Source organism: Vidua macroura, chromosome 14 (genome assembly GCF_024509145.1).
Source record: "Vidua macroura isolate BioBank_ID:100142 chromosome 14, ASM2450914v1, whole genome shotgun sequence".
In the NCBI taxonomy this organism is placed as follows: Eukaryota; Metazoa; Chordata; class Aves; order Passeriformes; family Viduidae; genus Vidua; species Vidua macroura.
The window spans coordinates 13,122,644-13,145,559 of NC_071584.1; the positions used below are offsets into that span (position 1 = coordinate 13,122,644).

The 22,916-nt window shown below is 41.9% G+C and overlaps 1 protein-coding gene across 1 annotated transcript; it reads right to left on the reverse strand.

The window, feature by feature from the left end:
* Nucleotides 1-4,415: 4,415 nt before the first annotated feature.
* On the reverse strand, nt 4,416-22,371 carry IL13RA1 (interleukin 13 receptor subunit alpha 1). Its single transcript, XM_053990311.1, has 10 exons — nt 22,280-22,371; nt 18,913-19,070; nt 15,019-15,154; nt 12,986-13,106; nt 11,032-11,216; nt 10,484-10,641; nt 9,205-9,337; nt 8,654-8,750; nt 8,285-8,369; nt 4,416-7,111 (listed from the first exon to the last, which is right to left on the reverse strand). The coding sequence occupies exons 1-10, from the start codon at nt 22,359-22,361 to the stop codon at nt 6,992-6,994; spliced, it is 1,275 nt and encodes a 424-aa protein (XP_053846286.1). The 5' UTR covers nt 22,362-22,371; the 3' UTR covers nt 4,416-6,991.
* Between the last annotated feature and the right edge of the window lie 545 nt (nt 22,372-22,916).

Here is a 22,916-nt window from a genome sequence, read left to right on the forward strand (position 1 = left end):
TGTCACCCAAGGAGAGACATCTGCTAAAGCCAGTGTTACTGACGTCCACAAATCCTCATGGACTGCTCAGCTGCTGTGTCTGTTCCCAGCTCTGGAAGTTGTGTGAATTAAATGAACACTGCAAAGCTCGGGCACATCAAGAGGAGTTACTATGCAGCTTTGGCACTTGTATGAGCACAACAGCATCCTGAACTCTCTGGCGGTGAACTCTTTAGGAGTGACTGAGCCACCTTGAGAGCACTCTGGGCAGGGGAAAGCTGCATGTTGGAAAGGAGTTGAGGAGCAGCCAGCAGGGCTCTGCCTCCCTGCAGTCCTACCACACACTTGAACCTTATTAGGTAGAGAAATGAGGCCAAAGGAAGAGTCTGGCTTGGCAGGCAGTTAACAAGAAAGGCTTTTTTGTCTGTGCTGTAATCTGTGACCACTGTCTGGGTGAGTACTGATGACTTTCATTTGCCCTGAGTATGCCCTTTCTCTGCCCTCCAGCCCTCACCCCACTGGGAATGGGGCCCTGAACCGCAGCTTCCGACAGGCCTGAGGGCCAGAAAACAACAGGCTCAACCAAGCCCTGATTGACCAGGGCCAAAACACACTGAAAGGGCGTCTGACAACACTACAGGCTAAAGAAGATGAACTGCAGGCTCAGTAGCAGATGGAAAAGGTCAGAATGTGCTGCTGTGAAGTTTGGTGTAGTCAGTTTTTGTTTTGTTTTAGTCTTTTCAAAAACGATTTCTAACTAGAGCAAATACATTTAGACAAACAGGCTGGAGAACAATCAGATGAAGTGGATATCTTCAGGTGGGCAGGGCTTTATTAATACTGCAGCACGTAATAATCTGACCACTGATATGACCTGGAATGTGGGCAGTTTTCTTTGAGGTCTGTGGAAAACAGAAGTCTAAAATCTGAAGGACAAATATTATACTGTCTTCAGAAAGGAAGCATCCAAGAAATTACTGGTTCATTGTCCAACTTTTATTCCTAAAGTGATTCTGCAACAATTTTTTTTTTAATCCCTTCTTTGCATTTTTACCACCGTCAAGGACAGCTTGTGCCAAACTAGTCTAGTTTCCCCTTTGATAAGCTTAACATATGAGGCAACATCCTCCTAATCAGCTTGAGGAAATAAAAGTTAAGCACAGAGATAGATATGCAGCTATCAAAAAAAAAACAAACAAACAAAAAAAAACAAACCCAAAAACAACAAAAAAAACCCCCCACCCAACTCCTTAAGAGCACCTGACCACCCAGCAAGTGCAAATGCACTTGTCTGCCCTGCTGTTTTGCAGGAATCTGTCAGGGTAGCAGCTTTATTCAGCATTTGAAACCATCTGATCAACTAGAAGATGACTCTCTGTGGAGTATACCCAAGGAGGAATGGTTAGAAGGATATTCAGGGACACAATTATGAGGATAAAAAATTGCAGCAGTTTTCCAAAGCAAAAGAAGTGACAAAAATGTGGTCCAATAAAATCATCAATGCAGTCCCCTTAGGCAGGAGAAAGGGATTTTGCAGTGAGGAGGGGGCTGACAGGGCAGCAGTATTACTGAAATGATCAGAAGTCATAGAAAACCACGAACTGAGGTGCAGCTCCAGAGTAAGCTATTGCCACAGAAAGTAGCAGCTATGATTTCTGGATGAAGATGGGGAAGAGAGGACTGACAGCCAAAAAATGTAATTGTTCTGGTGGCTTGGGGGTGGTGCAGTCTGGCTTCAAGGGCAACACTCTAGAAGAGACCAATGGGGCAATAAATTATTTAGAAAACACAAGAGTTAAAGATTCAGGATTTTTGGCTTTTTTCTCAAAGCAGAAAAGATCAGGAACAAACTTGCCATACCCTGAGTAGCTTTCCCTGTAGCTGATTTTGACATTTGGAGGACCAGGCAGTTTCACACCTTTTAGGAGTACCTTGCTGGCATTTTAGAAGTTTCCATACTGACATTTTGTGTGAAGAAAGGAAACTAGTGAGGCTAAAAGGCTTTGAAGTACACGAGGGGAAAAGGTTCCAACAGGCAAAACAAGCTAATTTTGGTGCTCTCTGCCATTAAAAAAAAAATCAGTTTTATTGCTACAACTAAGCAGGTGAAGAAGTGGCAATGGCATAGCTAAGTGTCTTAAATAGAGCTCAGTTGTGGTGTTTTGGAGCAGAGAACTTTGAGACAAATTGCTGATATCAATTTCAGTAGATCACTAGGACAGCATGCCCATTGCACAACTTATTTTTTCCCTCCATGGAGCACATATTTAATTGGGTTTGGTTTGGGTTTTTTCTTTCAGCACAGAAGATGTAGGGGCAGCTCTACTTTTAAAGCATTAGCTTAACTCCTGGTTCAAGTTGCCCCTAATGTTTGATCTAGTTTTGTAAATTTTGCCCGAGATTCCAAAAAGTGACAGTGCCTGAGCTTAACAAAACATCTTTCTCACTGAAGCTTTTAATCTCATGCAGTTAGCCAGAATAAACTGCTATTTTATTTAGCTGTTTGAGCCAAATTAAATAGAGGGAAACTGATATAACAAGCTAAGAATCTGATTACTGAAAGTCCTGGTTAACCAGAAAGTTTTCTTTTTGTAATTGCTTTGTGCAAGAGTCATCAAAATAATTGCATGATTTTAGTAAAAGCCAAAGAAGAAGCAGAGACTATTACTAGAATACACTGGCTGTTTTTCAGCTCTGTGGTGACAACAGCAATTGTCTTTCCCCACTGAATTATTATCTTCAGAAAACTAAGCAATAATCAGAGAATGGCCATAGAAGACGTCCTTCCGTGATAAACATCACAAGGTTTATAAACAAAGAGACAGGATTACATTAACCTAACCAGCATATTAGAAAAACAGATTGAAAAAACCAACCCCAAAAAACCCCCATAAGTCATCAACAAGCTTGCAGGCTCTTACATGTTTGAAACCTGAGACAGAGTTTCCGGACCCGAAAGAAAGTTTCTCTTCCCCGTGCCACCCACCCAAACCCACATGGCTTTTCTGTGGTAACAGTGTGGATTTAATAACATCATGTGATCTGAGCCTCCTGCTAGCACCTTGATTCAACAGCTTGTAGGAAGTTCATCCAAATAGAGATTTTAATTTGGTTTTGCATTTGGATTATCAGTATTATCTAGAAGCTATATTTCTACAGCTGGCAATGCAACCCATGGGGTGTGCTCCCCTAAAACATATTTTGCAAATATTGTTTAAAGCAGAAGTATTTGGGGATTATCGTGATGAACCTTCAGTAACCCAGCAGAACTGCTCCTCCCAGTCCCACCTTGCCTGTTCCTGGGCCTGTAGATCGCAGCTGCTGCCCGACCACGGCACTAGGGTGAGAAGGAGGGAGGGAGGTTTCTGCAACATCCTGACCATATCTGGACTTCCACCCCCTACTCACCTACATCCTGTTCTTGCTTGAGTGAGTGGAAAACCCTCCAAAACAATTCAGTTATTTGTTTTTAATTAAAAAAATCAAAGGAAATTCTGAGTATTTTAAGTTCCAGATCAGAAATAAGTTTATTGAATACTTCCCAGTGAATGGAAATACCCAACCTGTGCATAGTTCTACCCAGCAAGCACTGAAACACTATGACTTACACTTCAACTTCAGTGTATTCCTCTAGAACTTCTTTCAATTGTGTCATATCATTCCTTAATCAAAAAAAAAAATAGAAATGAATTGTTCAATTTCTTAATGATGCCAAATGCAGATAGCTTAGATTATTTAACAGAATGTATTAAAATGGGAAAAGGTCACTTACGGGGAGTGATTAAATCATTGTTAGTCATTATTACCACCAAAACTGTAGAATTGTGAAAGAGAGACGTGCAAGTCTTATTTTTGATGTCATGGTTTATATCTTAATTTTGAATGATCTGCTCACTGAAGGGAACTAAGAATTCTCTCTGAATCTTTCCAAGAAGCCATTACTAATGTGTTTATTTGGCACTTGAATAAATTTGGGTCTAAGTGACAAGTTGATGGCTTTCAGCAGTTTAGCAGCCTGGCATTTTCAATAACCTCAGCAGCTAACAAAGATGTAAAATATTGAAGATACATTGGAGAAAGCTGCAGCAATTTCAGTCAAACTCCAGTTTGATGGTTTATTAAGTCTCTATGGCATTAAAATAACTTGCCAATGTCAGAAAGTAGAATGGCCTTGAGTACAGAGGGTGAGAGCCCAAACCTCGTGCTCAGCTCCATCTCTGTTCCACTATCCCAGCCAAAAGCATGGCCACTGCAGTCCCTCCACAATGGGTGTGTGGGCTGAGCTCACTCTTAAAAGGGAAGAGGGCAAAGCAGCTCAGCTTTTCTTCTCTGGGTTCTGCATGCTTCAAACATGGTTTCTCATTAAAAATCCATCTCTTTGGCCTCAGTTTAATCTCCTCAACCCAAGAACAAAATGTCATGCCGTTACACTGAAAAGCATTCAATCATATTTATTCAGTCTTTGAACAAATTTACAGATCAAGTAACTGCAATGAAGAAAAAAAAATAAATTATAGCAAAATTTGGATAATCTCAAGCTAAAAAACCTCTTCCCTCAAAAAAACCATGTTAAAGGTGAAAGTATATTCAGATACTTGCTTTACATGCTGAAACACAGGCTCAATAAATCAATCCATGAGGAAGTGTCAACTAGTGTTATTCAAAACCTTTCTGTATAGTAACTTAAACCATCCTTAGCATTTAAATATTCCTTTTGGCCTAACACCTTCCATCCATTTTTTTTCACTCCTATGGCTTTATGAATTTGGGTTTTTTTGTTGGTTTGGTTGTTTTTTTTTTTTAAAGCAAATAAATTTTGGATTTGTCATAGACACCAGCATAAAAGTCAAAAGAATTTAGGGGTAAGTACTGATTTTCCTAGATTGCTATGCTGAAAGCTACAAAACTTTTTATTACACTGTTATGCTTACTTATTTTGAAACTATACATTTCTGTCTAATGGTCTATGTTGAGCAACATTCCAGATGAGGTAGATTGAAGGAATATTTATCATTATAATGACATCAATGTTACAAAGGGAATGAATTCAGCAAAGAATGTAATTACTCTTTTCCTCATGCTATTCCTTTATCTCTGGAATTTCAGAGAGTGCTACTGGCTGACTTTGTATAACCTGAGTTTCTCACTGAAATCCCTGAGGCTTTATTTTTATTTTGTCTCACTTATTAATTTTTATAATGTTGGGGTTTTTTTAGCCTGATTGGAGGTAAAAGGCATAGGCTAACAGGGGGTCTGCTAGTTCTGCTACATTTCTCCTCCCCTTTCTACCACTATCAAAAGGAGGATAAGAGATGTGGAAAAAGCTGGTTTTGAGAGGCTCAGTGGAAAATGGGGAAAGAATTGGATGTATTGATAAAGGGGGAATACATAAGTGCATAAAAGATGCACATTTTTAGCTAAAAAGCATGTGGCACTCATTCTACTTCTTGCAGAAAAAGATGTTCTAAAGATACAGCATTTATTTTCACTTTTTTGACTGAATGGAGTTTGAAGACAGGGATGAACTTTTAAAGGTTAGTAGCTATAAAGTCTGCTCCTAGAAAGCCTATCAGGAGATCTCTTCAAGTGCCTATGTCCATGACTCACATGTCTACACTTCTCTGGAAGGAGCAAGACATCCCTGAGCACTAATCATAAAGGGCTTCCATGGATCCATTCTCTCCATTCCATTATCTTCTTCCTCCAGCACAATCAAAGTACCTCTGTAACCACCCTTGCAGCACAGGGCAGAAACTAATGCTGAGAATGCAGAGCAGAAAAATGTCACAGTTGTCCAGAAAACACCTGCTGAGCTTTGCTGGGTAAAGAACTCTCAAAACAAAACCATCAAAGAATGAACAAAACAACAACAAAAACACCTGTCAAACTGTTACAGTAAAATATAGAAGAAAGCTTTTTTAAAAAGTCAAATCAGCACCTTGTTTTACATTGCTAAGTCCTAGACGGGAAGCTCAAATCAGAGTCTCATCACCATAGAAAGAATAAAACTTTCTATCCCCTCTTCCCCAGATACATCAGTTTGGCAGAAAGGATGAGTCTTGAAGCCTTTGAATTAGTTGGGCTTCAGTGGTTTAGTATTTGCTAATCAGTTTGACCACAGCTCCTTAGACTCATGCATCCATCCTGATATTTTTGCTGGACAGGCTCAGGACAACTTAGCTGCTAAAAATCAGGTGTCTTCAGGCCAATATGGCCAAAGTAGAATCACAGTCTGGTGAGACTCAATACAGTTATCTGCTACTGCACTGAACAAGTAAAAAAAAAATCTATTTCTCATTTTAAACAAAGTATAATTAACCCAAGAAGTCCATGAAGGCAAGGCATCTGATGACAAGCAATTGACAGGATAACAAAACTAAGCCTTTTTTATGAATATTCTGAACACCAGCTGGAAAGGAGAGGCTTTTCATACACATTTTCAAATAAAAAAAATACCCTCTTTGGTGGGCTTTGACCAAGCCCCAGCTGATGGGCAGAAGCACAAGAAGCTCAGTCCGTAAGTGCCCTCCAGAGAGTGCCCAGGCCAGGCACACAAAGGGTTATCCACAAGCAGTCCATGCCCTGCCATCCCACCTGGCAGCAGCTCCACGTGGTAGCACTCGTGACCCATCCTACCTACTGCAAACAGAGCCAAATACTTCAGAGAAGCCACAGTGCTTGCTCCAAAAAAAAACAAACCCTGACAGTCTGGTGTGAGGCACAAACACAAGTGCAAGTGGCAAGTAACGGGCAGAGCTGGCTGAAGCCAGGACAGGGAACCCACAATGCAGTCACATGGAATTACATATGTGCTCATCTTGACTGAGCTCAGATGAGCATTTCTGGCAGAGATGGAAGGACAGCCACTGTTAGTGATGCATCTTCTGTGCACCAGAGAAGGAGCCAGTGAGGTCAGAGCTGGCCAGTGCCTCACAGGCCTCTTCACATCTACAGTCACCTGAGGTACAGGAGCAGGAATCAGCTTCCTCCTCTTTCACTGATAAAGCAGAGTCTACCTGCTTTCTTTTTCAGGATTAGCGCTCTCTGAAGTTTCTGTTAAAATTAAAGAATGAATTTCTTCTTCTATAATTAACCTGTCAAAAGCATTCATGGGATCATCCTTTGCAGAGCTCTGAAAGAGAGAAACAACATTTTTAACAGTATTTCCTCATGGCGAGTGCTGCTTTTTCAACCCAGTAAGACAGACCCCTGTTCCACAACATATACCCTGTATCATGGTGGAAAGCCAAGGTAGCTGGGCAACAAACTGTGCTTTTCAGAGCCATGCCTTAGGCCCGGCTGACAGAAGAGATGTCCTCTGGAGATAAGGAACTGAAGGTTGGTCCCCACCTTAAGGGTGCTTCCAACTACAGCCAACAGGTGAAGCTCAGGCAGGAGGATGGAGAACTGGGCATGTACACACTTTGTAGAGTTTTCACTGAGCACACAGAGAAAATTAATTGGGGCAGTAACAAAACACTTGTGAAAGCACAACAAAGTGTAACAACTACCACAGTTACAGCCCTTGTGGGCCAAGAGTCCCACCTGGGAGAACAATATTCCTGTCAAGGTTTGAATTAAGACCTGTCAGTGTACTTCTCTTTTTATAAAGGGTTACTGAGAGAGATTTATTTAGAAATAAGTTTCTTTAATGGTATTATGTTTATTTTCCCTGAAATAAGGCACACTGCAAGTCTTTCATCAACCAATGCCTGAAACAGCTATACCTGGTTTCGTTCTTTTGCCAACAAGAAGTTATATGTCTGATTTACTTACTTCCTAGCTAAAAAAACTATGATAAATGTGAGAGTGCTAAAAATGTTAGTTTCTGGAAGTCAAACACAAATAGCTTAATTCAACATAATAAATATGATTAAGTAGCAGAAAAAGACATGCACATTCAGTAGAAGTCACTTAATGGAGTTGCAAAAACAAAAACAAAAATCCTCAAATCAAAACCCACACAGCAAAAGAAGCCTGACAATCAGAAAACTGTCACCCAAAAAACCCCAACTTGAAACAAATTTAAGGGACTAGCAGTCTGGACTAACAGAATAATGCAATTCTATTAATCTAACTGGAAAAGGAGATACAGTTGGTGGGGGGGGGGGGGGGGTGGTGGGAGAGGAAGTCTAAGGTTTGGGAAATTTTTTCTGAATAATTCCTAGTATTGTAAAATACTTAATCTTCATATGATATACTTACTTATACACAGTTATTTATAAGACAGACATAGGAATAACAAAACTGCAAGCCTAAAGATCCCAGTTCAATAGATTTGTTGACCCAACAGCTTCTTACTAACCTGGGAATCCTCATTCTGCTCTCCAAACATTCGCTTAAGAATTTCTCTAGGGTCCGGAATTGGTGGAAGAATTAATATCTTCAGCCTTCATGAAGTTAAAAAGAAAATATTTAGATGAAAGATATATAAATTTAAAAATCATTTAAAAACCACAAAGTCATTTAAAAATGTCAAAATCATGTTTGGGTGCAGTTGAGAAAATTTGTGGAGTCAACTTTGCCATCACTGGCCAGCCATCATTCTCTGTACAACTCTACCCATTTCTTATTTTTACTCCCCAAAACAGAAGGGGAACATTGACACAGACAGATTCTAAATAACTTTCATCTTGACAAAGACAGCAGCAAATGTAGGAAGATCAATACTTACCTTTTTAGATAAACTAGTAGAATTACTGTAGATACTGCTACTGTTAATGGAATGATAATTATTAGAACAAAATAGATTGTAGAGTCCTTCTTCTCACCTGGAAAACAGAAATTGTAGAAACTTAGGGATATTTTGAGAGGCTTTTTAAGAATGACAACAAAATAGTAAATTCTCCAATTTGTTCATAGACTCAGTGCTTTTTCAAGTACACTAGCACTTTTGTAGGCAAGGACAGGCTCGTTTTCCAAAGATGGGATTATAGTGTAGATGTGTTTGGCAAGGAAATGGAAACAAGCAAGAGTCAGGGCAGAAAAATTGGCTACACTGGACATTGCATATCTACACAAATGGCACCACTATCAACAGCAGCACAGGCTGGGACTGGTGGTGCTGCTGAAGGACTGGAGCCCTTCTGCCCTCATTTCACTCAAAATTAAATAGGTACATAAGGAGATGATCTTTGACTCCCTTTTATTTAGCCGACAGAAAGGTATTAAATGCCTCACAGATTAAGAGTAAAGTGCAACACAGTGCAGGGACAAGTCTCTCACCGATGCTCTTTTCCTCACTCCAGTCACTTTGGAGATCGCTGTTGTAACACTCCCGCTTTGGTTTTGCTCTCACTTTGAAGGTGTACTTGCTGTTAGCATCAATGCCAGCAATTGACACAGAATTCATTTCAGACTAAGGCAAAAAAGAAGAGGTAATTTGCTTTGTTCAATTACCAACATATTCTCAGTCACTTCCAAGACTATTTACACTGTGCAGCTAATGTATTCTGAATGTTTTGATGGAAGACCTTTTTATGACTATGAAACCTCATTAAAAATAGAACATAGTGGCATTTAACAAGCACAGAGGACCTAAATGCACATCCCAAAGCTAAAATTTAATCTCATTCACTGCTACATCAATCATGCAGCATTTGGCATCAATTATTAAACTAAGACGGCATTTGGAACAATGCCTTTTAATTTTTTTTTTCCTTCTGAGAAACATCTATGATTTACCCTGCCTTCCCTTCTTGTCAGGGCAGCATAACCAAGCATACCAAAGTGTTCTGTGTAGCCTCTACAAAGAAGAGCACACACTAGATAGAATCTAACTGCACTTATTTTTTATCCAAAATACCAGTTTCCTGGGGAATGTTGCTAGCATTCGAGTTTGGGGTAGAATAAACAACTAAACATGCTCCACAGGAGAAGACTGCTACTCACTTTGAAATTTATCACGTTGTTTTTACCATTCTGACCAAACCGTACATTGTTTGGTTATGGACATAGAGCACAAGTCCATCCAGACACTGAACTCAATGCTTTTGATGTGCACACTAACATCAGTGTATCTGAGGGTGCACACCTCTTCTCCTCCATCCTCAGTCTTTATCCCCTTGCTTTTCTCTGTGAGATTCTCTGTTCTTGTGTGCACCAGCAGTGGATTTTTCTTTAGGGCAATCAGGTCACAGCATTCAAATCCAAAGCTGCCACATGACCACAGAGACCAACAGCAAGAAAACCCAACACCAGAACACCAAAGCTCATATGCCTGAGAAGCAGACGGGCACCATTTCCTGACAGTTTAGTAAATCCCTCTTTATCAGACTGTTCTCAGACACTAATAATTTTGCCTTAACAAATGATGGGAAGGATTCACAAGACTTGCATGAATTTTGATGCACAGCTTTTACTAACATAAACCTACAGTATGAGAGAAAAATCCTACACTTCCAGCTCTGGCACCCGACCCAGTCACATGCAACTGCTCATTTTCAACAGCAAATATTACAAAAGATTCACAGAAAAAGAAAAAAAATTAGCAATGAAAACTTACTGCAATGATCTGACCAATGTCCATGTTGCAATCACCATTGCAACATTTAACTTCATAGTGTAAACAACTTTTTGGAAAAGTTTCTGATTCACTCCATTTTACATCAATTCTATCATTAGTCTTTGTCAATGTCAATTGTCTTGGTGTGGCAGGTTTTACTGAAATGCAAAACGGAATAATTAGTTCAAAAGTCTATTTCACCACTTAGAAAAATTGTTCAGTTCTGTATTGCAGATTATTATACTTACACCAGATTAAGAAGAGAAAGAGGAAGAAGATAGCACCAGTAAGTCAAAAAAAGAGTAAATCCAGCTAAAGAATAAGAATAGAAGTTAAGAGAAAATCACCCCTCCCCTTCCCCCCAGATACCCACCCCACAGAAGACAAACTCTTTTCTATATAATTTCAAATCAAAGGTCAGTAGAAGAAAGGAGTATCTAATCTTACTGCCTCATCCATACTTTATGAGGTGAAGTTTCTCAAACACAACAATGTACTACCAAATTTCTTATTTTAATTATATTTTTATGATGTGGTGTTAAACTTACCAAGGGTAGTAGGATTTTTACTTGCACACACAGGCCTAACTTCTTCAGAATCATCTCTAATCAAAATACTTATTGTAGGATAAGTACTGGTGACTTTTGGGAAGGTAAGATTGAAAATGCATTCAAAGATTCCTTGGTCTACAGAGGAGTTGCTACACTTCTTAGGGTTTTCCAAGCCATCAAACCTGAATAGTAGAGGAATAAATTATTCTTGTAAATTTCAGAAGAAAAGGACAGCAAGAGGAAGGCTTGTTTATAAATGTGTGTTACAAATTCTAAAGACTGATATTGCATTAAGGCTATGCTATAGCATATAAAAAAGTAAAGCTAAGCAAAGCAAGCAGCCTCTAATTTATCTCAAGCTTTAGAAAGAGTATTGTTTTTGTGAAGAGCGCAAGGAGCAGAAAAAGAGGCAGGCTTGCTTTTTATCAAAGACATCAACTGCTGTCAACTTGGGTTCATATTTTCCACATGGGAGAACAATTCCACGGAGCAAAGAATATTTGGAAAATATACTAATTTGGACCACTTCTTGTCAGCAGAATTTCACCTCTGTGATAGAATGAGCTGATCAATCTTCTTTATCTCTGCCTCAAGTATCGTAGCTCTTGAGACAGTTGAGTTCTACCTAGTTACCTGATTTGCTTTTCAAAATGTCAGTATTCCCTTACAATAATAGAGAAGTTAGGAAGACAAACATCTTCCTTGCTTCTCTATGTGGCCCAAGTCTCAATGAAAATACATCAGTAGCCTTTCCTCCCAGGAAAAACAAAAGCAAAAACCCCACCTTACTGGCATTGTGGAAAATGTATCTTTCAGTCTAAAATTGAAGTGTTTTCTGGCTTTTAAATCTAAAAATTATTATTCTTTCAAAGCAGCATGAATTAAAACACTTGGAAGTCACTGCAGCTACATTTTCCATTAAAATTAAGGGCAGGTTGAAAATATATAGCTCAAATCTAAAGCATTATTCCAGTAAGTATCCCTATACCCAGAAATTCAGATCATCAACTCTGCATTGGTCCTGTTCTTATAACAAAGAAAAAGTTTGAGCAGCAGTCTAGACAGGGAACAAACAGTCCCCCCACATTTAATGAAAGCAGCAAGTTTTGTGCTGTTTGCTGCCCAAATGCCCTGAACTGAACAGCTGGCCTACGAGACTGCCACTGGAGAAGAAGAGCAAAAACTTTATGCAGTTAACTCAAATAAGACAGACAACTGATTTAAAACTACGACATGGAGCTTTCAAAAAGAAAACTCCACTATTTCTACAGAAGCTAATGCAATCTGGCATTTCACAAGCCCCATCAAGGTGCAGAAGTATGCATAGATCAGCATGTACAGCCATCAATGCCAAGAGCTGGCTCACACCAGTCTGTTCCTTTGGAACAAGACACCATTTATGGCTGTCTACTGGCCAGCAGGGATGATGATGATAAAAAGATGTTCTTCATAGCTTTAAAGGTGAATCAGTTATTTACAACATCAAAGATGCACACAGAAGTACTGCTAAGAGTTATTAGTGCTTTCATACCATTTCCCAATGGCTTATGAACTGACACATACATTATGAGTAATCCTAACTTAAAACATCCCAGTTTGTTGGACTGCAAAGAAAGCAACTAATACATTAGTCTAGCTTAGTTCTTAATTATTTCCTCTTTGAATCAAGTGCCCAAATAGAAAAATATAGAAAGCAACAGTAGCTGTGTTAATATGGGCTACAGAAGCAGACACAAAACAGTTATATCAGCTTCCCAAAAAGTCTTGGCCATAGCAGCTTCTGACCCATTCAGTGGTGAAGTTTTCTGTTGGACAGGACTGAGGAGTAACTTGGACACAATGCCCTGGGAACTTTAAAAGCAACAGGAAGCAGACAAGTGGAATGTGTCATGTAAAACTAAAGATCAGTCCTGGAGCACTTTAGAGCTGGGAATACAAATCTCCCACGAACCAGTAGAACAAAGTGTAGTTGGTGTCACTGCTTGCGTTCTCCCCACGACGCCAGGTACAAGCCATGTACTCCAAATTGTGCCAAACACAGCCCAAGTCAACAGCAGCAGTACCCGGAATACCTGCAAGGCAAGTTGGAAATGTTCTCTAAGATTTATTTTGTCCAAGTTTTCTCTGCTGTTTCCAGAGGTAAAATATTTCATTTTACATAACTGAAACTGGAAGGCAGAAATGGGTTGGTTACCACTCAGACTACACTGCCTGTTCAGCACAACAAACAAATTCCAGCTGTTTAGAGCTTGCAATGGCTGAAATCTCAGCAGAGTAACTTCTAGAGGCAAACCAATCATAAAAGCAAATCCCAGAGTTCACCATGGCTGAATTGCTACTTAGAATTACCAGATGCTAAAGACAAGGTATTGAGTCAGGAAAATATTTATTTCTATTAATCTACAGGTACTTTAAAAATAGGTCAAAATAGCTGGTAATTACAGAGAAAACTATAACAAAGCTAAATGCTTTTACAGCCATAATGTCAACCATAATTAAAGACTGACTATTTTTAGCTTCTCCAGATACAATATTAGTTGATTTGTATTTATAATACAGAAATACCTCTGAGTATTAAATACTGACAAAAGCAACACTAGGTAAGTTGACTTTTTAATGGAGACCCATATACTTTTAGACATTAAAATTTAACATTTAGAAACTCAAGTCACATCAATACAAATGAGTACTTAGCAATTGTGAATAGGTCAATGGATTGTCTAGGCAGAGGAATTATGGAATAAAGTCTTTCATATTCAATTTTGCATTTCTGTGTGAGTTCTTTACACTGTATTACCATATTACATTGTATTGGAAACCTTTTCCTTGTAACAAGTAGCAACATCTCCATGAACTAACAACTAAATCCGTATTAAATGCAGATCTACTTTGAAAGTCCGAGCTTGCATTCTCCCTGAAGCAGCAACTAGGAGTATAGGGAAGTGAAACAGGTTTTCCTATTCCAATAAATATATAAAAATATTTCATCTGCAATCACACTTTTAAAAGCCCCAGCCTGTTTAGTACATACTGTCCTAATGATCTCCCTCCCTGATTTTCCAGAACCCTTCTGGCAGACACACACACAGGCTTGATAAGGTCTCCGATTCTCCCAACCACATGTGGTTTTCATCCACATCAAGTCATGCTCCTGGGTTAAGACAGACTTTTCGGCAAGAGGCTCATTTTCTTGCTGTACATCCTAAATTCAAGCACTCAGCAAAATACATTACTCCTCAAAGTTTGCTTCCTAACAATTTTGCTGTGGACCCCTTACTTCTGCATGCCAAGAAACAAAAAATACTTTTTCTCTATTCATTTTGCTATGATTTGTAGACCCCACTCATCTCTTGAAAAAGACAGAACCCTATTACAATTATTTAAGTAATTGATTCAACAAGTTATTAAATTTACTACATTCCTCCCTCCTACGTGGACAATTGTAGGGTTATTTTATGGGCTTCTGTTTATACAGAAAAATCATACAAAACAAACTGTCTTAGATGTTAGTCATGAGGGCAGCAGGCTTAATGCCCTTAATGGAGGGCAGCAGGCATATCTCTTATGCCACAACCACCAAAACCAAAGCAGCTTGTACTCCACTCCTGGGTTTAGATGGGGAGAAGAAAACCAAAACATTTGTCATACCATCTCAGACACATGGGAATTCCTGCCAGTGTAAGGATATATTACAGCCCTTCAGAAAGACTGCAGCTCAAAGCAGGCAGAAGATAAATAACAGGAACCACACTGATGTTCTGGAAGAGCACTTCAATTTTACAAGCCTGTCCAGAAGACTTTGAGCATCAGAAGACCCCAGTTGTGTTTAAAGGTGGTATAATCACTCTGTTTAAGCTCTATCAATAAAACCAGCCCTTGTGTCTGGTATTTCTCTATTATGTATTTTATGATTTCTTGTTAACAGAGCAGAGAAAGAGCCATGTCTCCTCAGGCCAAGAGGGGTCTGGCCACTGCTGGCATTACCTTTTGGCAGAAGGGAGGTCTCCACCCAGGGGCTGGGCTCACTGGTGTTGTCATTCTTGCATTCACTTCTCACTCTGAGGCGCATTTCCTCATTCAAGTGTGCATCCGTCACACGGAAGCGGCTCTTACTCCATTCCTGGGTTTAGATGGGGAGAAGAAAACCAAAACATTTGTCATACCATCTCAGACACATGGGAATTCCTGTCAGTGTAAGGGTATATTACAGCCCTTCAGAAAGACTACAGCTCAAAGCCAAAGAAAACCAGTGTCTGACTGTGTGGGAAGCCTCAGCATCACCTGGCTTTGCTTTTTCTTTCTCAGGTGCAGTCAGAACTCACAAAGAGAACTACTCCTACCCCTGTGACCTACAGACATAAGCAAAGGCTACATGGAGATCAAGAAATAAGTATAACAAGGGGGAAAATGATAATAGAAAAAGTCTTCATGAATAATGCAAAATAAGCATGTTTATACTACAGCAGTATAAACAGGCACTTACAGATCTCACCTTCTCCTTTCTGTGTGTGTGCACATGAGGGTAAGACCAACAGAATGAAGAACATTTGAAGACACAACCAAAAATCAGCGAGATGAGTTTGGATGATTTAAGGAGCACCCTTGGATGATTTAAGGAGCAAAAGAAAAACCTACCAAAACAAACCCATGAATGGCTATTAAAAGCAGTGACACCACATCAAGCCCAAGTATCTCATGATCTTCCATTCTGAGTATGTTTGTATGAGAAAAAGGCTCACCCTTTTATCACACACTTTCTTGAGCATCTTTTGTTAGCCTACAAGAATGCCTTTTAGTTAACTGGAAACTGGGTACAAAACAAATATCTTTGTTATGGCCAAAGAATGCTGTAACCACTCATATATAAAAATAGTAAGTATTGGCACGAATGAGAGGGTAAAGAAATCAAACAAACGTACAGATTAGGTTTGTCTGGGTTTCAAAGATAGGTGTCTGGCAAGGAAGGTGGGAACCTTCATTGGAATAGAAAATGTGGGCCCCCTTCCCACCAAATTATTGTAACTCCAAAGTAACGCGACTTTCAGGCAAAGACATGAGAAGAAGAACAACAGTTCTTTACTAGAATATATATGTACGCTCTAGGGTGTGTCTGTACATTATATGTACACTCCAGGCTGTGTCTGTACATTACATGCACATTCCAGGATGTGTCTGTACACTGTGTGCACACTCCAGGGTGTGTCTGTACACTGTGTGCACACTCCAGGCTGTGTCTGTACATTACATGTATGCTCTAGGATGTGTCTGTACACTGTGTGCACACTCCAGGCTGTGTCTGTACACTGTATGCACACTCTAGGATGTGTCTGTACACTGTGTGCACACTCCAGGCTGTGTCTGTACATTACATGTACGCTCTAGGCTGTGTCTGTACACTGTGTGCACACTCCAAGGTGTGTCTGTACATTACATGTACACTCTAGGATGTGTCTGTACACTGTGTGCACACTCCAGGCTGTGTCTGTACACTCTATGTACGCTCTAGGATGTGTCTGTACACTGTATGCACACTCCAGGGTGTGTCTGTACACTGTGTGCACACTCCAGGCTGTGTCTGTACATTACATGTCCGTGTAAATCAAGGCGAGCAGCAGCGCCGGCAGCCCCAGCGAGCAGAGCACAAACCCAGCCCCAGCTCCCCTTGGCTGCAGTTCCGGGCACGGCCAGCAGGGGCGCTGCTGGCTCCCGGCCGGGCGGGCTGCGATGGTTCCCCCGCGCCTGCAGGGGGCGCTGTGGCGCGAGCTCGGCCGCGTCTCCCTCACGCGGTGATGGCGGCCGGGCCGGCGGGAGAGAGAGAAGCGGCTTCCTCTGCAAAGGCCAGGGACAGCCGGTGTCGGGGCCCCTCTGGATAGCGAAAGGAGCTGCAGCAGGAACCTCGGAAGAAGCAAGCTGGAATGGCAGAGGCGAGCAAAATGACGCAGTAATAAACAAAATGTTCCGCAGCCGTAGCAGGAGCCGCGGGGTGTCCTGTCGGGCAGGGTGTGCGGTTACAGTGCAGTGAAACACCCGGAGCAGTGGCACAGGAACAGGGGCTGGGCAGCGCAGCCCGGCTCCTGAACACGGCCGGGAGAGGCTCCCTCAGAGGGGGAAGGGGGGGAAGGGGTCCCAGGCGTTCCCTGAGGCACCTGAGTGGATGGTGAGGGTCCCTTCCAGTGAGATCGGGTGTTAATAAGGTCCCAGTTCAATGGCTGCTCCCACGAGCAGAGCTTCACTCATGGTAGGAGAAAACAGAGGGAGATGGAACTCCCCAGTGGTGGCAAATTCCTCCCACAGCGACTGCACCCTGTGACCCCAGGAGCGAGAGAGAGCTCAGAACCGAGCCCAGCCCCTCATCCCTGAAACAAAATGCCAAAGCATCTCTGCCCTTCCCAAAAGAAAACCTCCCCGCTAAGGGGCTGCAGCCAGCTGTACCCCTTCATCCCACCTTGGCCACTTCTTTTGTCTCTTTTAAGTACTGGTCATTATCATCTCTAGTAACAAATGGGAGAAAATTTCCTTAAAAAAAAAAAAAAGAAAAAATCCCAACCTCCAAAAGATTCTGTGAGCAAAAAGATGCAGCAAGATGTACAGACTGTTTCATCCTGTTCTGTGAGACTGCTCAGAACTGACCCTCAGTTCTTTCATTTCTGATGACCTTAATAGCTATTAGACCCTTCCACAAACTTATTCAGCTCTTTATCCAAGGGAACTTTATGCTTGTTGTTTTGTTAATGAATCAATCAAAATAGATAAACAGGTCCAATGAAGATTATTAGAGATCATTAGTGTCAAAATGAAACATCACCCTTTTAGTAGTGACATTAAATCAGCTCAGCTGTTTGCAAAACCAGAGTCACAGAGTCATAAAACACTTTGGGCTGGAAAGGAGCTTAAAGATCATCTGGGTCCAACCCCCTTGCCATGGGCTCCTGAACAGGTTGCTCAAGGCTCCATCCAAACTGGGCAAACCACATCCCTACTCATGTCCAGGATGTCCTGGAGCTGTGAGAAAAAAATGCATTGGTTAGCATGAAGAGGCCAATGTAAGCATCAGGCTGGAAGAGTGTAACAGGGCTCAACAACAAAGGACTGCTTCAAGAGGCATCATATCAATTGTAACCATATCTGAAATAGCAGCACTGCCTCTCCCACGGCTGGCGTCTACCAAAGGCTTCAAATTCCCAGAGTTTGGAATAACGGATTTATTTTCTTACTGGCAATAAATTGTAAAAATACTTGTCCTGCAGCCCGTAGCAATGGGCACCATGGCAATGCCCTGACCAAACAGCAGCTAATCCACAGCAAGGAGCACATCTGAGCTGCAAACCATCTAACACAGAAAATGAAAGCCCAAAACAAATAAGTTATACCCAGGCAACAAACATGCACCATATTGTCTTCAAAACACAACCCTACCATGAATAATTGTAATTGCAGAGAGGGTAAATGGGGCAATTTTAATTCTTGGCATTACCTCCAAAAGATGCAATACTGTCAAATCACAGCTAAATCTGCATGTCTCTTTAAACTGAATTCAAAGTAAAGGAGAAAATGGGAAAATGCCTTTGCAAATTCCCATTCAACTCTTAAGGATGTATACTGACCTGTATCTATTTTTTCTAGAAAGCTGCATAAGCAAAGACTGAAATGAGACTTTTCCCATTATTATTACAGTACTTCTGTGTTACCATCAGCACTCAGTTATCAGACAGCAACAGATATGCTGTTATGATTCATTTTTGAGGTTTTGATCCCGTGATAAGAATGAAATGCTATATTAAAATTGTATTTATATATGTGTATGTACTCTCCCACACGGAGTTTTATAACACTAAGACATTTACTGGAACACAGAATTCAAAGAGGTGATGTACTTACTCTTCTGTCCTCGGGAATCCCATTAATGACGATGTCACTGGAATACTCCAGGTTGCAGCTACTGCTGATGTCCTCTGGGGGGTTCCATGTCCAGTTCAGAGTACAGATATGGATAAATGAATAGTTCAAGTTGGATGGAGACGGAAGAATTTTTGCTCCTGGAAGAAAGGAGTTACCAGTGTAACAATCCTGTTGGCCCACACTTTACCATTAGTAATACTGGCAGATCTTTAACCCTGACAGAAAAGAACACAAATAACTTCTCAGCTTTGTCAGCTCATGTTTTCTATCAGATAAGGTACTGCCCACTAAAGTGTTTCTATTATTCTTGTTACCTCAACATAAATAATTTAAATATGCACAAATTAACTGAAAAGTAATTTTTAAGAAATTGTAGCCTGCAACAACGTAGTGGTTGTGGTAATTGAGCTTTTGCATGTTGCGGGAAAATGAATCACATGCTGAAACTTTAGTAAAAACAGTATACACATTTTGTGGAGCAATTAATACCGTGTTCTCCCCAGAAGTTATCCATCAGCACAGTTTTAAAGAGAAATCCTTAAAAAGACAAGTGATGACATCTTGCAAGCAACATCTGTATGTTAGAAGCACAATTTAAGCAAAGATTGCAAGCAAAGCAAAGATTGCAAATGCAAGAATGTTAAAAAACAACAAAGAAACCACAGAGCTTTCTCAATTACCTATTAAAAATGTAATGCTATGTCCTGACACAGTGAGCAAAACTAGTGTGGGACAAGTAGTAATTTACTGCTGCCACACTTCAGTGGTACATTTTTTACCCCCGCAAAAGCCAGTGAGAAGCAGAGCAGGGCCATGACTCAGAGATGGTTCCAGTAATAAATCCATTCGTGCATTGACCCTTCCTTATCTTGTGCACTGAGTCAGTGCCTACTCAAGACCCATCACAAAGCTTGAGGATCATATTAGAAAACAAAGAAGGGAAATATAACAGGAAATTACAAACTTCCAGGAAAAAGTAAAGTATGTGTCAGACATCAATTCTAGAAAACATCACCAATTGGGAATTCCGTAAGAACATAGAAGTGAATTTTGTTTTTCTAAAGAGCTACTCTAATATGTACTATGAGGAGATGTTGAACCAGAAGCCCAATGAGACTTTCTCAGGGTAACTCCAGGTATCATCACTGAGCCACCACCACTTGTTAGTCTGTGGACAGAATATTCCCTTGTTACTCAATAGTTTCACAAACAGCTCAAACAGACATCAGCTCGTGCTGCAGGTCTTGCTGTCCCAGAGAACCAAGCTCAATCTGTCCCAACATTCAAGAGAGCTCACAGGAAAAGGGCAGAATAATTCCATCAATATCAGTTTTCCCATCCAGGTCATAGTGCAGCCCTGTTTCCTTCTGCTAGCACAAGGAAGAGGGAAGACAGAGAAGCAAAAGAGCTTCCTTGAGCAACAATTCTGCTCAAAGCATCCATGACACCATTATCTTACATTTCCTGAAAGCCAGAGTAGTTAAATCTTAAAGGGAATTCATCAAACTTCTGGAGCTCTCTCAGACCTTTGCATAGTTCAAGGACAGGCAATGGTAGAGATCAGGCACCATTATAATCCATGTGTTTCAACAGACAATGGATGCTTGCACAGATAATGAGAATAATTACAAAGATTCATTGATTTAGTTTGAATACTTAACATTTTTGGGATTTTTGTTTGAGCAGAGAAAAGACATTTTTATTCTTGCAAAAATACAGTCTCCAGTGAGAAAACTGAACATAGCAAGAACATCTTTGCCTATTACCTCTTCCATTAACAAAAACATAGGACAGGCTTTAGGAACAGCCTTGGGACATTAAGTTTGCAAATACTGAGTCCTTTTGATCATATTAGGAAAAAAAAAAGTTTTTTAACAAGAATACACTGCTCCAAGCATTCCATCTTGTCATGATTTTACCTGCAATAGCCACAAACCATTAAAAAATGTCATCCCTGATTTCTACTCTGAAGTTTTAAACATTTTCTTCTAAAATGTTTGATTAGAAGCCATTGCACTTAAGCTTGTGGATTACGAGCCACACCAAGAAGTGCTAATACTTACAGTTTATAAACTAATCAGTAAATTGCATTAGCATAAAAAGTTTAAATCTAGTAGGTTTTCGAATAATCTACAGAATTCTGAAGCTTGTGTTTTAATGTTTTTTATTCAGCTTTTATTCATAGATTAAGCCAATCTCATACTTTTGTCTGTGTAAAATATAGTCTTATGCTCTCGTTATTAAAATTTCTATAGCAATTTTGCAGAACAACTCAATGACCAACTACAAAATGTAGGCAAGCTGTTATTTCACTCTTAAAATGCAAAACCACGGTGGTGCTTCTAAGAAAAGAAGAACAGCAGTAGCGAGCAGAGATTACGTGAGGCATAGAAAACATTATTTCTAAAAGCCCTAACGAGGAAACATCAGCAAATCCTTTGCATCAAGTACCACTTGAGTGTTGTAAAGTAGCAAAAAACTCATCATATTTTTATTTTGTCCTCCCGAATTTTCTGAAAGTTGATTTCATAATGATAAACCGAATTGCAGACAGTTGCAAAATAACAATTCGTTAATGTCTGCAGCTGAGTTTTTGGATAACATAAGCAGAGAAAAAAAGCTTCAAACCCAGGTCCTTATGAAGCCCTCACAGACGCGCAGGCATCTTTCCTAAAACTAAACATTCGTGCTCCCAAAATGGGGAATACTAAAGGAAGAGCGAAGGCACAGGGCGAGGGAGGCTCTGCACGCCCGCGCCCGGCGGAGCCGCTCCCGCACCGCCGCAAGACACGGGCACCGGGAGGAGGGCGAGGGGTTCTGCTTGGGGTTTTAAGGCAGAAACTGTCCCAGGAAACGAAGATGGAGCTTAAAACACTTCTGCCGGCCCTGCCAAGAGCTGCCATACTGAAAGAAGAAAGCAGATTTTCAGCATCCCCGCTCCCGGTAAGCGGCAGGGCAGGGCGCGCAGCCGGCACTGCCTCGCACACGGCTGACGAGCTTCGGGCGATTTCTACTACAAAATGAAAACATTTCCCTTGCATCCGTGCCCGCATTTCCCTTGCATCCGTGCCCGCATTTCCCTTACATCCATGCCCGCATTTCCCTTACATCCATGCCCGCATTTCCCTTACATCCATGCCCGCATTTCCCTTGCATCCGTGCCCGCATTTCCCTTGCATCCGTGCCCGCGTGTGCGCGGAGCCACGGCCGAGCCGCCCGACCCGCGCACGAGGAGAGCCCGGAGCGGCCGCTCCGGCGCCGGCACCGCGCCTGCGGACACGGAGCGCGGCCGGCAGCCGGTCCCGAGCTCCGCCGCCCCGTCCCCGCCGCCCCTTCCCGCTCCTACCTGCCGCCATCCCCGCGGCCACCACCCAGCAGACGGCGAGGAGGAGCGGGCAGGGCAGCGGAGCTGTTGCGGACACAGCCATGGCTCGGCCGCCCCAGCGCGGCCCCTCGCTCCCACTTCCCGTCAAGGGGCCGGACCAGCCGGGAAGGGCGGGCGCGACGGGACGGGACGGGCCGGCCCGCCCAGGTAATCCGAGCCGGGCGGGAGGGGCGACCCGGCCCCGCCACCTGGGCAGCACCGCCCCGGGCCGCAGGGCTGTGCAGCGATGGGAGCATCCCGCGGCCCCGCGCTGCTGCTCTGCCCTCCCTCTGTTGTCACCCCTCTGTCGCCCCATGTGCTGCCCCTGCACTGCCCTCCGCTCCGCGCCGCCCGTCGCTGCCTCCCGCATGCTCTGCACAGAGACACTACACGGAATCAATTCGATTGGAAAAGACGCTGAGATCATTGAGTTCCCTTCCTCTGGAGCCGTCGGTGCCTCCCCGAGCCCGGACTTGGCCGTGCTGCAGTCGCGGAACCGCGGGACGCCCGCACAGCCCCTGCGGGAACCGCACCCGCTCCGCGCCGCTGCCCCGCCGCCAGCCCCGTGCCCTCCGTGTCTGCTCACATGGCGCTGCAGCGCGGCCACAGACTCACGAAG